This window comes from Marmota marmota, unplaced genomic scaffold, assembly GCF_001458135.2.
Source record: "Marmota marmota marmota unplaced genomic scaffold, marMar, whole genome shotgun sequence".
Classification (NCBI taxonomy): Eukaryota; Metazoa; Chordata; class Mammalia; order Rodentia; family Sciuridae; genus Marmota; species Marmota marmota.
This window is the reverse complement of record NW_026000174.1, coordinates 24906238-24924835: the sequence shown is the minus strand read 5'-3', so window position 1 is coordinate 24924835 and position 18598 is coordinate 24906238. Positions and strand designations below refer to the sequence as shown.

General features: G+C 31.7%; 1 protein-coding gene across 4 annotated transcripts in view; it reads right to left on the bottom strand.

Annotated features, from left to right (window-relative positions):
* The window catches only part of Usp47 (ubiquitin specific peptidase 47), a 105867-nt gene that overhangs the window by 77216 nt on the left and 10053 nt on the right, over positions 1-18598 (bottom strand). The window contains exon 2 of one of the 4 annotated variants that reach the window (XM_048788341.1): positions 5165-5218. The exons of the other annotated variants lie outside the window; for them this stretch is intronic. Coding sequence (XP_048644298.1) covers positions 5165-5218 — 54 coding nt within the window. The remainder of the gene's footprint in view (positions 1-5164; positions 5219-18598) is intronic. 4 annotated transcript variants of the gene reach the window in all.

Below are 18598 nucleotides of genomic sequence, written 5' to 3'. Positions count from 1 at the left end.
CAAAACCTCCTAATACACAAGCCATCAAATAAAAGCACTCAGTAATGAGATCAAATGAGGCTAAATCTAAAAGGCTATTTCTATCTAGCCCCCCCAAGTTTAAAAGAACTGCATCTTATAACAGAGCTTGAGAATATTTATGGAATTAAAAAAAAAAACAAACTAGCATCTATCAAGGTAAAATTCACAAAGTCTAGTATCCAACTGAAAATAAACATAGCAAAGTGGAAAAATGATCTAGAGTACGGGGGAAAACCTACTGATGAAAACTAATACAGAAATGGTACAGATGATAGAATTCATAGAAAAGCACATTATAAAGTTTATATTTCATATTTCAGGAACAGAAGACAGAATGTTAAGGGAAATCATGAAAGATTAAAAAAACAAAAAGCCTAAATCGGGTTTCTAGAAATGTAAAGTACCATATCTGAGATGAGTATACAATTGATGGGATGAACAGATTAGGCAATACTGAAGAAAAGATTAATGAACTTGAAGAAACAGCACTAGAAACTTAAAAAGTAAAAAGGTGAGATAAAGAAAAAGGATTAAAAAACATGAACAAAAGAGAGAGATAACTTTATACCAGAACCATGGAGGCCAGTAGGAAGTGGCAAATATTTTTCAGATGTTTACAGAAAATAATTGTTCAACCCAGAATTCCAGCAAAAATGTCCTTCAGGAATAACCCAGGAATTGCTTTAGTAATCAAGCAGAATTCAAGACATCCTCAAATAAAGGAAAACTTCCATGGAGCCACCCTAAATGTAAAGTGAAAGAAAGTTCTGTAAACAAAAGAGAAATGATCAAAAGATCAAAGAACGTAAGAATAAAGGCTATTGTAAGCAAAAACATTACTAATTATAATACTTTCCTTCTCTTGAATTTTTATTAAGTGTTTGACTGTTGAAGTAAAATTAAAGCACTGACTGATGTCTGTTTAATGCAATTATATTAAATACAGGGAAGGGTAAAGGAAAATAAAGTTTCTACATTTCATTTGAACTAATAAAATAACACCAATAGACTGATAAATGGGTATATATAATGTAATACCTAGAGAAATCACTAAAAAGTTACCAAGGAGATACAATAACAAATACCACAAGTTAATAAAAATGCAGCTTTAAAAAATATCAAATCCACAGGAAGTAGGTAAAAGAAACCAAGAATAAAAACAAGGAAAATGGCATACTTAAGTTCTAATATGTTAATCATGACATTAAATGTAAATGGTCTAAATATACCAACTTAAAGAAAGAGACTAGCAGAGTATGTTAAAAAAAATAAGATATGCTGTATTCAAGAAAATCAATATATATTTATATTTATACACAGATGCAGACATATGTAAAATACATTACTATATCAAACGTATATGTATCAAATACAAGCATATGTGAATTTACATACAGTGCACAGTTCATGTAAAAAATATTTTCTATGAAAGTAAAGGGACAGAAAAATATACCGTACAATAATTAATCAAAATAAAGCAAGAGCCAGGTACAGTGGTGCACACTAAGGCAGGAGGATGGCGAGTTCAAAGCCAGCCTCAGCAACTCAGCGAGGTCCTAATACAATGCAAAATAGTCCTGGGGATGAGGCTCAGTGGCTGAGTGCCCCTGGGTTCAATCCCCAGTTCTAAAAAATAAAAAAAAAAACAAGCAGGAATTAATATAAAAAGTTAATATCAGATAAAGTAGATGACTTAGGAACAAGAAAATTATTGGAATCAGAGATAAAGGGGGCTGCCCACCAAGAAGACACAGCAATCTTAAATGTGTATGAACTAAAAAAACAGAGCTGCAAAAATGTATGCCAAAACTGATAAAACTGAAAGAAGAATTAGACATAGTCATGATTACAGTTGGGAGACGTCAACACCTGCTCTATCAAACACTGGTAGAACACCCAGATAGAAAATCACCAACGACACAGAAAATCCCAACAATATCATCAAACAGGATCTAATCAAACATTTATAAAACATACCAACAAACAAGCACAAAATATGTATTCTTTTTCAAATGTTCATGGAACATAAAGATAAGACAACATTCTAGACAATAAAATAAGTTTCACCAAACCTAAAAGAATCAAAATTATATAAAATGTAGTCCCTGAAAATAATTAAAAAAAAATACCTAAATAAATGGAGAGATATAATATGTTATTACACTGGAAGGCTCAACAAAGATGTTAGTTCTTTCCAAATAGCTGAATAGGTTTATCTTAGTCTGTTTTATGCTGCTATAATAGAATACATGAGACTCAGTCATATATAATGAATAAAAATTGGGGAGCTTATGGTTATAGAGACTGAATATCAAGATGTCAACATTTGGCAAGGGTCTTCTTGCTGCACAGTAACATGGCAGAAAGCATCACAGTGTGAAAGGATAAAAAGAGAAAGGAGGGTGAACTCACTTCCATGATAATGAATCCTTTCCTGCAGTAATGGCATTAGTCCATTCATGAAGGCAGACCTCTCTCGATATTGTTACAATGGGAACTAAATTTCAACGTAAGTTTTAGAGAGTACAAACATTCCCTATCAAAATCCCAGAAAAAATCTGAAGATACCGAGAAGATTATTCTATAATTCACATGGAGACCAGGTATGGTGGTGTATACCGGCAATCCCAGCTACATGGAAACCTGAGGCAGAAGCATTGCCAAGTATGAGGCAAGGATAAAGAACTTAGGGAGACCTTGGATCAAAATTATAAAATAAAATTAAAAAATATTAAGGGCTAGGGATATAACTCAGTGGGTAGGGCATTTGTGGGAGGGCATAGGTTCAAATACCAGTATGAAGAAAAAAGTAATTAAAAAATTAATATGGAAAGCAAAAGGGATCTTAAAAAACAATAAAGCGGGAAAACTCAAGTCTACCCAAGTTCATGATGCATTATATAGCTATAGTAATCAAGACTGTGTAGTACTGGTAGAAAAAAAGACTCATAGATCAATGTCACAATAAAGGCTCAAACAAATACACCCAACTGACTTTTGACTAGGTACAAAAGCAACTAAATGGAGAAAAAAGATAGTCCCCAAACAAATGTTGCTAAGAATAGACAGCAAGAAGCAAAAATAAATAATCCTTAATCTAATCCCTTCACCTAATACAAAAATTAACTAAATGTGGATCAGCTGAATGGTTAAACAAATTGTGGCACACCCATGCCATGGAAAACTAGTAAGCAATAGATAGGAACCAATTATTGATATATGCAACAACATGATGAATCCCCAGAGAATTATGCTAACTTTAAAGAAATGAACACAAAAAGATGCATAATTTCATTATATTCTTGAAATGTTCCAGTATGGAAATGGAGAACAGTTTTAGTGATCAGCAGGGATTAAAGAGAAGATAGAGAACTTAAGGGAAATGAGTGTGGTTATAAAAGGGCAATATTAGGGATTCTTTTGGTGAAAAAAAAAAATTTCTTTATCCTGACTATATCACTCTGTGATACTGTGTTATAATTCTACAAGATGTTACCATTAGAGGAAAAATGGTAAAGAGTGAAGGAGACGTATGTTTCATTTCTCATAACTTACAGAGGTATCTACAATCAACTCAAAAAAATTTGATTTAAAAAATGTCTATTCTACTACTCAGTTTAATGTGTTAGAAAAAGTTTTTGTCTCTTTAAAAAAAGAGATATGAAAATTAACTCAAAATAGATCAAAGACATTAAAGCAAGAGCTAAACTATAAAAACCATTATAAGAAAACACAGGAGAAACACTTCATGACATTGAATTTGGAGATATTTCTTGGGTATAACACCAACACCCAAAAGAAAAGTTTAAAAAAAAAAACAGATAAATTAAGACTTCATAAAAATTTTACATATCTTTTGCATTATCAGAATGAAAAGGAAACCAATGGAATAGGGGAAAATATTTGTAAACCATATAACTTTTAAGATTAATATACAGAATACATAAATATATATTTTACTATTAATAACTGTCAAGGTTCCTGTGTATTAAAAATATAATAATAACAATAAAAAGGCTATTTACAATAGCACTAGAAAATATAAAGTACTTAGAAATAGAGCTAATCAAAACTCTATAAAATTTTTTATGAAAAAAATTATAAAATCTCTAATAACCAAGACCTTGCTAAATGGTAAGATAATAAAAACTTTTTCATACTCATAATCAGAGGCTTGATACTATAAAGAAGTCAACTCTGCCTAAATCAATCTATATATTCAATGCAATTCCAATCAAAGTTCCAAAAGAATTTGTGTATTTTGGGGACTAAAACAGGCTGATTCTAAAATCCATATGAATGCATAAAGCTACAAGATAGTCATGCAATTCCTTGAAAAATAAGGTTGAGGGGCTGGGGTAGAACACTCACCTAGCATGCGCAAGGCACTGGATTCGATCCTTAGCACCACATAAAAAATAAATAAACAAAACAAAGGTATTGTATCCAACTACAACTAAAAAAAATATCAAAAATAATAAAATAAGGTTGAGAACTTGTCTTACATGTTACAAATAATTAATAAGAAGCTATAGAAATTAGAAGTGTTTTATTGGTGAAGCAAGTATCTCCATACCAGAACTAGACATTTATAGAAATTTGATTAGAGAAAAGGACAAGCTCTTCAGCAAGTGTCCCAGAATAAGGTATATGGGGGGGCGGCGGGCACGCAGGCCAGGAGGAATGAATGACAACGCCTTGAGGCATATCTTATGCTGTACATTTTTTAAAAAATCAGTTTCTGGTAAATTAAAGACCTAAATATTAAAGTCAAAATTATAAAACCTTTAAAAGATAATATAAAATAACATCTTTAAAATGTTGGGCTAGGAAAGAAAAATTTTAAGTATGTTGAAAGTACAAATGTATTAATATCAATTAAAACTGAAGAGTTCTGGATTTTAAAAAAACTGAAAAGATAAGTAATAAACTGGCAAAGGATAACAAAATACTATTGTTATCTAGAATAATAATTTCATAAATCAATAAAGAAAAGGCAACCCAAAAGAAAAATGGCCAAAAAGACATGAACTTCCCAGAAAAGAATGAATAGTTCACAAAGGAAATTTCAAATGCACAAAACTATTAAAAAGCAAAAGAGACATTTTAAAAAACACACTTCAAACCAATAATTTTCACTCACTGTTAGTGTGAATGTAAATTGATAGAGCCCTCCAGGAAAACAGTTTGACATTACCTATAAAACAGAAAATATGTTTATCCTATAATCCACCATTCTCACCACTAAAAATTCTACTCCTCCGTCTCCTCTATGGCTGCAGATCTATCTATCTATCCATCCATCTATTGTCTTTTTCTAGACAAACTCTTGCCCCAAGTAACAGGAGATATGTACAGAAGTAATGATAACTTCCATTACCCAAGAGCACAAAATTGTAAGCATCTCAAATGTGCTTTGATGGATAAATATTCATACAATGGAAAACTACATAATCCTAAAACATAAACATAAAACATAAACAAACTACTATAATATACATAAATATAGAGATTATCTCAAAACTATAAAAATAAATGAAAGGACCAAATCATAGCAAAATACTGTATATATCACAAATATTCACAAAACGATTGTTTTTACAAAGCCCAAAAATAATTTTTAAATGACCATTATATAATTGACACAGCAAGTAGTAAAAATAAAGGTAATATTAATAAAAACTTAGAATAGTAGAAGTGAGGATACAACTGAGAAGGGATTCATAGAGAAATTCTGTACTACTAATGTCTTATATCCTGGTCAAGATGCACAAGTATTATAGTATTTATTGTTCTTTTTTTTAAAAAAATCTTTATTTTATTGGTTTATTTTTATGTGGTGCTGAGGATCAAACCCAGTAATTTAAGCGTGTAAGGCAAGCGCTCTACCATTGAGCTATAACCCCAGCCCAGTATTTATTATTCTTTAAGCTGTACTTAATTTATTCATTCACTCTTTTATACATGTCTCATCTTCACAACAAAATTAAATCAAAATAGAAACAAACACAGATAATTAAGAGTCAACATGAATCCACTAAGAAATGTGCATCTTATTAATTTCTTAGAATCTTATTTCTTTTTATATACAAATTGATATATCAATACATAGATATATAAAAAATATGAAAGACATAAAATATCTTGATGTTAGAAAAGCACATCTGACAAAAATCACTCACAACATTGTTAAGCATAAAATGACAAAATGTGGCTAAAGAATTATCTCTTTGTAGAAATCATACCTAAAAAACTATCCAAAAGATTTATCTATCCTTGGCCTTATTTTATTCAATATTTGAAGCAATTATTTAGATGAAACCATGCAAAAGAATTATCAATTTTAGAGAAAAATCTAAGGAACTGTTAACATTAACAATATGAATTTCAAAGCTACCTTAAAAGGCAGGGTCAAACAAGATTAAAAATAATAGGCAAAAAGTCTGCTATTTTTGTTCAAAAAAGTGAAGTTGATACACATGATAATCTACCAATTCTATCTTCAAACTATTATGCAAGGAGACAAGTCTATATAGTGTGCAAATATGCATATGAAAGGATAATCAAGAAAATATTGTAAGTAATAAGGATACAACAGAAGCCAAAAAGTAGGATAATTTATGAGAAGTTAAAAATCTATGCAAAAGTATTTGAATACCATGCAGTCAACTAAAATAATGCCATTAACTGGTCATGGTAACACAGGCGTATAATCCCAGTGACTGCAAGGGCTAAGGCAAGAGGATCTCGAGTTCAAAGCCAGCCTCAGCAAAGGTGGGGCACAAAGCCACTCAGTGAGATCTTGTATGAAAATAAAAACTAAAAGGGGCTGGGGATGTAGCTCAGTGGTAAGGTGCCACTGTGTTCAATCTCTAATACCAAAAAACAAAAAACCCCAAACAATATATTAAGACACACACTGGCTAGAAAAAAATGTTCAATATGCATAGCTAAGAAATGATGCTAGCTATAAAACATGAAATATAGCTTTCTCAAGCTAGCAGGTATCACCAGAAGCTTAAGGAGAGCCTGACCCTTAAGACCAAGAGCCTGACCACCAGTAAGAAGGCATCCCTCTTCTGCAGATGAGGAACCTGAACCTCTACCCCTACTTTGCAGCAACAAGGGAATGTCCTCTTTTTCCCTGTTGATATGGTGTCAGGGAGGTATTCCAAAGTAGAAAATTAAAATATTATCCAGTCTCATAATACCTAAAATGTTCAGGACAGTAAAAACAAAACACTTGTCATACCAAGATCCAAGAAAACCTCAATTTAAATGAGAATAATCAACAGATGATGTCAACACCAAGATAACACAAATGATGGGATTTTGTGATAAGAATTTTAAAGCAATCATTGTTTACACAATTATTAACACATATGAAACAAAAAATTAAGTCTCAGCAAAGAAATAACAGATAAAATAAATAAAATTAAAACTTGTGAGGATTCAAAAACAGAAAGAAGATGGCAGAAGAAATAATCAGTGACCCTGCAGATGAAAATACAAATCACCCAATCTGAACAACAAAGGAAAAATAGATATATGGTAAACACCTGGAGAACTATAACAAAGGATCAAACATTCAGGTCATTCAAGTCCTGGAAGGAAATGAGAGAGCAGGCTTGAAAAAGTACTCAAAGAAATAATGCTGAAAACTCCCCCAGTTTGGCAAAAGACAAAAAACTAAATATTCAAGAAGCTGAGCAAACCTCCCAAATAGGTTAAAGAAACCCAGGTCAAAATATACCATCATCAAATGCCTCAAAACTAAAAACAAAGAGTTCCAAAAGTAGTGGGAGAAAAAAAATCTTTCCTACAAAGGCAAAACTATCAACTCAGAATTATGTGTCCAATGAAAACACCCTTCAGGAATGATGGAGAAATCAAGGAATTCTCAGATGAAGAAAAACTAAGAAATTTGTTGGCAGCAGACCTAATCTGAAAGATTAACTAAAAGAAAATCTCTAGGGGCTGGGTTTCGGGCTCAGAGGTAGAGTGCTTGCCTAGCATGCGTGAGGAACTGGGTTCAATCCTAGGAACCACATAAAAATAACATAAAGATATTGTGTCCACCTACAACTAAAAAATAAATATTAAAAAAGGAATACTCTAAAAAGAAACAACTTTGAATTAAAAATGAAAAATTTATGATAATTATTTTTAATTATTATGAATACTATTTTACAGGAGTGATTAGACTACTACCCTGATTAATACTGTGCAAAACCTTGTACGATAATTCAAAGTTGACTCAATGTTACGTTTGAGCTATTTTCAAAAAAAGCTAGACAAATCATGAACTGTCATTCAGGTCAATGGGCTTCTTTTAGACAACTATTAATGCTGGAAAGTCACATTCAACTTAAATCATTTCAGGTTATAGTAAGTGTTCCAAAACAGTAACTAGCTATGAGTGTTTAAAATGACTACAGATCTGTCAATTCCACTTCCAAATGAAACCACAAGAATGGAAAGCAGTGACTCAGATTATTTGTATACCCATGGTCATAGCAGCATTACTCAAAATAGTCAAAGGTAAGGTAGATGCACCTTAAGTGTCCATCAACCAAAGAATAAGTAAACAAATGAATGAATAAATATTTCCACACATGCACAACAGAATACTATTCAGTGTTAAAAAGGAATGAGCCCCTGAGTTCAATCGCGGGTACCAGGAAAAAAAAAAAAAAAGCAATGAGATATTGGCACATACCTCAACATAGATGTACTCTAAGAACATTATAATAAGTGAAATAAAACCAGTCAAAACATGAACGAATACTATATGATTCCACCTACATGAGGTACCTATAAGTCAAGTTTCATTAAAAGTATAATGATGGCTAAGGACAGGGAGGAATGGAGGGCTGTTTAATGGGTATAATGTCTAGGTTTTCCAGGATGAGAAGTTGTTTGATGGTGATAACACAAAAATAATGCTACTACCACTAAACCGTACACTTAAATGGTTAAGATTAGGGTTGGGGATGTGGAGGAACACTTGCTTAACAATATGTCTGAGGATTGGGTTTGATTCCCAGCACTACCAAAAAAAAAAAAAAAGTGAACATGGTAAATTTCATGTTCTGTGTATCTTACCACAATTTTAAAAATAAAAAAAAATTAAGTAGCTTATCACTGTAAATTTGTGGAAGTAACATAACTATGCAAACTGGGTTTCTAACGGTTTTACATGACAAACACATACTATTCACAGTTATATTGTAGATTTTCATGATTTGAATGTATATATACATAAATACATATAGCAAAAAAGGGACATAAAAATAAATACAGATTTCACGTTTACAAATGTTCATTCATATATTTTCTAGCTCCCACCACTGAGAAGGACTAGAAGCAATGACATCCTTGTAATAATGAACACATCTAGTGTCCATGTCTTGACTTCTAGGTACAATTTCCACACACAAAAAAAAAGATACAGAGGTCTTTGTAGAAATAGCTGAGAAAGTATAAGAAAAGCTTGTAATATCTATACAGCCAAAAAATAAGCTCAAAGAATGGTGGACATGCATGTGTCAAGACGACATAAGAAATCAGTTGAAAGGGCTCTCATTGGCCAAATCTGGAATAATTTAAACATCAAAGTTTAAATTATTTATTCAATTTAAAACCTGACATTAAAAAAGACTACTAAGACTGCTATACACAGTGGGAAATAATCAAATGGCTAAGTATATTTCTGTAGATATTTTGAAAATTTAAATATGTCCTGTTTCTTGAATAATATTAAAAGATTCCTGTGGGCAATAAAGATTATAGAATGGCTATAAATGGCCTAATATTCCCTAAGGACCACATGGAAAAATTTATTTTCAGTATTTAAAACTGATTTTGTCTGCTTAAAATCTAAAATATAGCTATAAATGTTAGCTGGCAGGAAACTAAGTTCTTATATCAAATATGTTTGATAATTTTTTTAAAAAAGTCAGACTTGTAAACAATTTATTCAAGTAGATGTGTAACGTAAATTTAGAAACAAATCTATAAATAAAAGATAACAAAGATACATAAATCAAATTTGATCCAAATCATTTAAATTTTTACTTTTTTTTCAATTTTTAAACTTTAGAGAATTAAACTGGTGGTGTTTCTATTTTTGTGATTTCGTGTTTTGAATATTTCCATTTAATGAAAACTGACATTAGAATACTTCATTGAAACATATCATGTTTCCCATGAGTCAGCCAATTTAAAATTCAAATTACAGCATTTGTAAACGGCCAAGCCTTTTTAATAAAACAGCTCAAGGATTCAATATAATTAGAAAATAATGCAAACTATAATTAACTAACATAAAAATTCAACTCCATCCCTACTAGGTCCCTCTACAATTTCCCCTATATGGCTCAGTTCTTGACTCTAGCTTCTTCACCAGTGTCAAATTATACTCAGAATACTTAGTTTTAGGCTCAAATTTTTCAAATAAAATTTATTTACATATCTAGATTTTATAGAAGTTTTTGTTTTTTAAATGTAATTTAGTTCCTCTTATTTATACACTCAAAACAAACATATCAAAGGACGTAACAAGACTGGTCAGGAATACATAAATATTTTAGAAAATCATAAAAGATATTAACATGAACAAAATGTATAGAGTAAAAATTATAAGCAGCTTTTTATATGCATGATACTGCTAAGCTAAGAAATGCAAATTATTATTTTACAATCTTTACTATTAAAAATAATGATTAAGTGGAAAATCTAAATCCTTTTCATAATTCTCTAAACAAAATATATTCATTCAGGAAAAATAATTTCATAATGTGTTATAGATGCTTTTGTAAAATAAAGTGTACTCTTAAAACTCTTTTAAGTAAATTTCTAGAAACTGATTTTGAAACTGCCAATTTTTTAAGCAGATTTTAAATTTTGAAATTTTTTCGTATAATAAGAAGGATTTTACTATTTAAAGTGAAAGTTAACAATAATCATTCCCTGCTTTAATTTCCTTCATAAATTCAAATCTTCATAACGGAGTTTTTCAAAAGAAGACTTTGTACGTATTCTACCAATCAGTTCAAATTGTAAAGAAATTATACATAGATTCTATTTTACTATTTCAGCTAATAAAAATTCTGGGTAACTCATTTATCATAATAGATGTTGTTCAAGGTATCATGGTATGGATTTTCTGAATTTGAACTAATGAACAACACATTATAATATAAATTACATGTTAATATATGGCATGTTTCCAAAACCATATAACATAAAAAACATTCAAGTAATTAAAATTTAATAGGTTGACTTGAATAAAGTACATTTTAAAACTTTTTAAACATACATATATACATACCTGTCTTTGGTGCTCTAGTATTAGGGTGTTCCTCAAGTACTGCATTCCATTTTCTTCTATACTATTTGTGAAATGGGCTTCCAGAACCCCATAGTACTATTATAATTATAAAATTCTTTTTCTATGTAATTTATTTTAATTGTTGCAACAAATTAGATCTAGCACTCTTTCCATTAGAAGAAAACTAGAATGTAAAGTTTCAGAACTTTAAAAGAACAGTTTATAATCTATTTAATTATGATGAACATATTTTAGTTGACAGCTAAAAACCAATCAACCAGATGGCTTGTTATACATGACATAAAATTATATTTAAAGCTAGATGACCCTTTGACATTAGGCCAGGGTCCTTATAATTTTATAAGTGAAGAATACAGAAAACTGAATTGCCTTGCCCAAGGTCACATTTAAACACAGATCTCCTAAATATTACTTTAACAGTATTATTTTTCCTGTCACTTCTATGTAATACTCTTCCCACTTCTGCCTTACTCCTTTTAATAGCTGTTCTAGTATACGTCATGTGTAACTCACTAAAAATATACTGTAGGTATCCAAACTTAGAAACTACAACTATTTTCAGGAGGCAAAATAATAAATCGTTTACTATTCCAGTTATCTTTATTTTTAATTACAGCTAAGATTTCTTCTGAGAGTAGGCTGTTGTTGACAACAGTGACTAAGCTTGTGATACAACTGACCTGTTCATAGGTTTTAAATGTTCTACTTCATTCTTACTAAAATCAAAACTTGTTTATGTTACCATGTTTTTTATTTGAAAGCATGGATAATAATTTTAAAGTAAGAATATTACATCCTTAGGGGCTAGGGTTGTGGCTCAGTGGTAGAGTGCTTGCCTAGCATGCACGAGGCACTGGATTTGATCCTCAGCACCACATATGTGTAAAGATATTGTGTCCACCTAAAACTAAAAACTAAATATTTAAAAAAAGGAGTATTACATCCTTATAATATTTCATAAACATGAAACCATACCACTTCAAAATTGTTACATTATTTAAAACTACTTAAAGATGGTTTATTTCATATGGAATATTATGTTATGGTGCAAGAGGACTGTACTGAAGATTTGAAAAATCTAGGCTGGAATCCTTAGGTCAAAGTAGCTACTCTTCTTTTAGCTATATAATCCTATACAAATCACTTGTCAATCACAAAGTCAGCCTCTGCCTTTTAGTGTCCTCACAGGGAATATATCCTCCACAGAGTTTTTCTGAGTATCAAGAGAACTTCTTGAAAATGTTCTGTAAGTTGTTATAATAATGTAATACGAAAGTAAGGTATTATCATAACAATTACTATACTTAAAACAGATTTAAGAAATAAAAACTCTTATAATAAAATTTAAAATTTTAAGAGACTATCTTTGAGACAGTCTAAGTAAAAGGTGGATAAAAGGAATTTTTATCTGATGAGGAAAATCTGCAAAGATCTTTTGAATTCTGAATGCATGCCTCTTACAAAGTTTAAAAACTGACAGAAAAAAAAAAAGCTTATGTAGATATATAATTTAGAGACAAAAATTTAATGTGGTCATACTCCCTCATTTGACAGATAAGGGAAAAAAAAGAAAAAGCCCAAAAAGATAAAACAACTAAGGCAAAGTCAAACCACAGATTTTTTTTTATTATCTAACCATTGTCCTTCATAATCTGACCAGATATTAAGACAACCCTGCCAAATTATAGATAGTACCATTTAGTATAACCTTCCTGTGTAAATCACAAAATTCTCGAGAATACTCTTTTCATTCTACTCTCTCCTGTCAGTACCTAGCAAAACCTTAAACATGTAACACTTGCTCACAAGGTATGTTAGATTAGGCTCAGTGCAGGTCAATGGTCGCCACAACTTGGCAGTAGGGAAAGGAAAATAACTAGGAAAGAACTTTTTTTGAGGCATTGGAAATATTCTGTATTTGATTATGGTGGTGGTTATAAACTCTACAGAACTGTGCACCTTAAAAGCGTAAATTTTACTGTATGTAAATTACACCTCAGTAAACCTGACTTTTAAACAAAGGTTGCATTCAAGCTATTTTTCTACTACCTGATAACCAAACCTTATAAGCTTTTATGTACTTCATATAATATTTTTATTTAGAAAATGAAAGGGTTATTAACATCCAACTCTAACTCCCTTCCAGTGTTAAAGCATATCACTCCACTGTAGAAACACTTTTCATGTCATGTCTATTTTCTTTAGAACTCTTAAATCATATTTGCATTATGTTAATGGCTAATAATGGTAAATATTTCAAGAGACATGAATATAAAATGTCAAAATAGAAGCAATAATATTCTAAGATGTCTTTTAATAAGAAGTTTGGTTGTTAGATATTTAATTTTTTTACCAATTTTCATTCACTATCACAAAGTACTATAAATATGGTATTTTGATTTTCTGACTATCTTGATACTCATAAAATCATAAGACAACCCAGTGTACACTTAAAATAAAAAGGCAATAAAATTAAAATACCAAACACATAAGAGTAGACATTTTATATTTATAAAATGGAGGAAATATATATGTTCATAGACAACATATTTATAATTTACTAAAGTACTATATTATATCTTTTAGGAAATGAGCTATAAAACAATTCTACTTTTAATGCAACTGAAACTGGGATTTAATCAAGGTTCCTCTTAATATTAAAGTCTTAATTTTACCTGGGGCATTGGGGATATACTTAGGAAGATTTTATTAATTCCTCAGTTTAAAACATTCCTTGTTATGTTCTCAGTTACTGCTCCGCTACTACTACATCAGAATCATCACTCTTTAGCCCACGAAGAAGGAGGGTAAACAGGGAGTTCTCTATACTGTGGCTCCTACCAAGACAAATAGACCAGTGGTAAAAAAAACACTCAGGAAGCAACAGCTACAGAAACCACTAACAAGAATGTGCCCTATACCAGAAAGGTTAAGAAACCACATCATATAAGCCTTGCGCTACAGCTCTCTGTGAAAATCAGAGGTTATCCTTAGTAGACTGAACTTCTTATTTCAAACTTCCCTTCCAGAAGCAGGTGAGAGAAACTGCTATGGACTTCAAAACAGTTTACAACCCCAGAGTATAGCTACTTTAACTTTTCTAGAGGCAAGAGTGGCCTATCTAGTTAGCCTGTGTGAAGATTATGCCAAAGGATATGCTGCCAAAAAGACTCATTCTAAACCAGGCGTGGTGTCACATGTCTGTAATCCCAGAAGCTCTCTGGAGGCTGAGGGAGGAGGATCCTGAGTTCAAAGCTGGCCTCAGCAAAAAGGAGGTGCTAAGCAACTCAGTGAGATCCTGTCTCTAAATAAATACAAAATAGGGCTTGGGGGTGTGACTCAGTCAGTGGTTGAGTGCCCCTGAGTGCAATCCCTAGTGCCAAAAAAATCAAACAAAAATACTAGGCATGAAAAGAAACATTTCATTTTTAAGGGGAAAAAAAGGTATATATGATAGCGTGGGGGGGGGGGGAATAGTTAAGAGAATAAGGTATTAGAGCAAAATTTCTCTCATTTTCAGTTATTTGTAAATTTTTTATATTAACACAAGAGACTTACTTTAGGTAAGTAAAAAATGATTCCGTGAACAAGTTTCAGCAATTAAACTTTATAAAAATTATAGGCAAATCTGTTAACTTTTTCTGTAGAAGAAAACTGAAACAATTTTGCCCTTTACTGTATACAATAAAAATCTCAACTCTTTGAAGACATACAAAGCCTCTGGAATTTTTAGATACAACCTGCCAAAACAATGCACCTACACTAAAGGCTTTTTCCATCCCCAAGCATTTACAGTATTATTTTTTTTTTTTTTGCCACTTCCTAAAATGCATTAGACTTTGTATTTTAAATGTATTACTTCTAATAAAAAGCTCCTAACCTCTTTCTCTACATAAGTCATGTCATTCTCTGTGATTTAGTTCCAATATCATCATATTCTCACAGAATTCCCTAGATAAAGCCTGCTGCTCCCTCCTCTACGGTCCCACTTTATTTCCCTAACATACATTTTTCTCATCACATGTCTGAACCTTCCATTAGGCTAAACTAGACTCTAGAACTAGATTCATTCCTTACTCATCTTCAACTGGTGTTTGGCAGCCACAAGGTCAATGTTTTCACTGAATAAATTCCACATAATCAGGAACCATGGAAATCTGTACTAAGAAAAATTAATGTATACTTAGGATTCAACAAAAATAGGTATCATTTGAAAAAGAAAGGTATTCATAGTCAATATATAAAGCTTTGGTTACACTAAAAAATTTCACTGATCTCATAAATGAAGGTCATGGTTTTCCCAAAGGTAAACCTATCAACTTACCAAGTGTATTGAACTCACTGTATTAGAAATATTTAAATTTCAAATCTTTTTTTAGTTATATAACTTAATACTCCTTATTTAATTTTCTCTGCTATAAATTTGCTGTATTTATTTCATATAAGCACAGCACCCTAATATTTCTTAAAGGCTGTAAGTCTATAGCAGACAGCATCAAATCTAAAGCACAATCAATAAATACAAATGACAAGAACAATGTCTCTATCCCTGTCAACAATTCTGTTGTAGTTATAGAAAAATCAGAATTATGAAGTACATGAAGTTCTCTCAAAAACAAGCTATTCTTGTTATCCAGTGTATTGTCTAAGTGACTTAGCTGAATTTCAACGAGTCCCTAATCTTGCTTACATTTGTGGACAGGATGCCTCCAGTCCAGAAGTCCCTCTCCAGGTGGATTAGACAAAACCAGTCAGATCTAAGACAACTGCCAGACAACCTTTAACATCATTATAATACCATCTGCATGCTAAATGACCACTACTACCCACCCAGTGCCAGGACAGTTGAAAACTGCCATAACTACCAGAAAGAACCATAAAAGGAGGTCATGCCTGCATTCCTGGAAAATTTCTGCTCATTCCCAGAAAAAGACATGAATATTCCTCCACTATATTAACCTAACCCTCCCTTCTTTTATGACTTCCCCCAACAACATGGGTTGAGAAGTTTATTTGATCTGCTAGTCTGTCTCCTACTTCTCCCATTCTTGGCCAAATATCAAAGCCTCCCTCCCTGCTCAATCAGAGCTCAGTCTCCTTTAATGGTTCTGCAATTCTAAGAAGAAAACAGGACCTCCCCAAAACAACAAAAACTGGAACATTCTTAACAATGATCCTGCTTTAAAATAACATTTCACGGGCTGGGGATGTGGCTCAAGCGGTAGCGCGCTCGCCTGGCATGCGTGCGGCCTGGGTTCAATCCTCACCACCACATACAAACAATGATGCTGTGTCCGCCGATCACTAAAAAATAAATATTAAAATTCTCTCTCTCTTTAAAAAAAAATAAATAAATAAAATAATATTTCATAGTAGATCTTTACAAACAAGTAATTCATTAATCCAGTACCTTATTTTGACAATAATTTAAACAAATTATTTTTCTCAGGACCTCATTAGCCTAAACATCTCTTTTAATGTTTGCACTTTGTTTTATGTTGCAGTCCTCAAAGCAATAAGAATAGGTCTTACTTGATCATACAAGAGAACCTATCAAATCATTAAGGATTAGTATTATAAACATTAAGATATTTAGTTGACAGGTTATAATCAGAACTATAATTTCAAATGGCTAAAACAACTAAAATATAATTTCATTTTCATTTAATTAAATATTTGTTGTACAATGCACATCACACTGTGCTGGCCCTAGGGTAAGATATAAGGATGCAGGTAGGAAGAGCAGTGAAATAACAGAAGGTAGTAATTGCTAACATTTACTGAATACTTACATGCAAGACAATGTATGTGTATTAACTAATTTAATCTTCCAAACAATTCTAGGAGACAATTTCTATTATCTTTGTTTAACCAAGATACTAGGAAGTTAAATAACTTGCCTGAGGTCACATAGCTGGTATTTGAATGTAGGAGTTCTGGCTATGATATCCTTACTTTGAAGAGCTTATAATCTCCTAAATGCATTATTACAAATAACTTTTATAATAAAGGTACAAAATTTTTTAAATGCCAAAAAATATAGTGTTATGGGATTTCCAAGTCAGGAAAATACAATCAGTCAAGAGAGAAGAATCAGGAAAGATTTAATAATATAGGAAGTTAAAGAGGCTACATTTTATTACTTGGATAGGATTTTTTTTTTTTACAGTGGTGGGGTGCACTGGGGATTGAACCCAAGGGCATTCAACTACTAAGCCACAACCCCAGCCCCATTTTGTATTTTATTTAGAGACAGGATCTCACTGAGTTGCTTAGCAGCTCCCTTTCGCTGAGGCTGGCTTTGAAGTTGTGATGCTCCTGCCTCAGTCTCCTGAGCCACTGGGATTACAGGCGTGTGTCACTGAGCCCAGCTTGGACAGGATTTCTTTTTTTTTTCCTTTTTTTTTTTTTTTTTAATACTTTTAGTTGTTGATGGACTTTTATTTTATTTATCTGTATGTGGTGCTGAGAATCAAACCCAGTACCTCACACATGCTAGGCAAGAGTGCTAACACTGAGCCACAACCCTAGCCCCTTGGATAGGATTTCAAAGCATGTTTTAAAGAACATCAAAATTTGAGACAAATATATCAGTAATTTTCATATAATAAACAGTAAATCTCTCAATGGTGGATTATGTCAGCAACAGTTCTGCAAAGAAGAAAACATTTATATCTATGGCTATATCCATAGCTATTTTATGTATGCATGGTTCAGTTTTAGTTTCATTAAGTGGAAGGATAGGGTAATTATTATTTTTTCCCCATCTACATAGTAAATAGAAGTATACAGTAGGACAGAGAGTAGTTATCTGTTTATGTATGCTACACCTATATCCATCCCCTGTTATACTATACAAGGCTCAGGAAAAACAAAGAAAAAATGCACTCAGAATCTTAATGTGAAAGATGATCACACTATTTTTGTCAATCATTTGCCATCACTACCAATCCTACATTTTGAGGAAAAACTTTTTACAATGTCCGTACATTAGATTTCAACCAGGCATACATGGAAAACACTTTAAGATCTAGGTAATAAATCTCATAAAAGAATATACCTCTACAAATCATGACACCTACATATGTTACCTGAAATGAAGAAAGTACTTAATAGAAATGAATTTGTTTTACTAGATGTCTTTTGAAACTTTTAATTGATAATAAATACTTTAAAATATATTTAATGCTCTGTTTTTTGCAACCCCCTATTTCTGATACAATT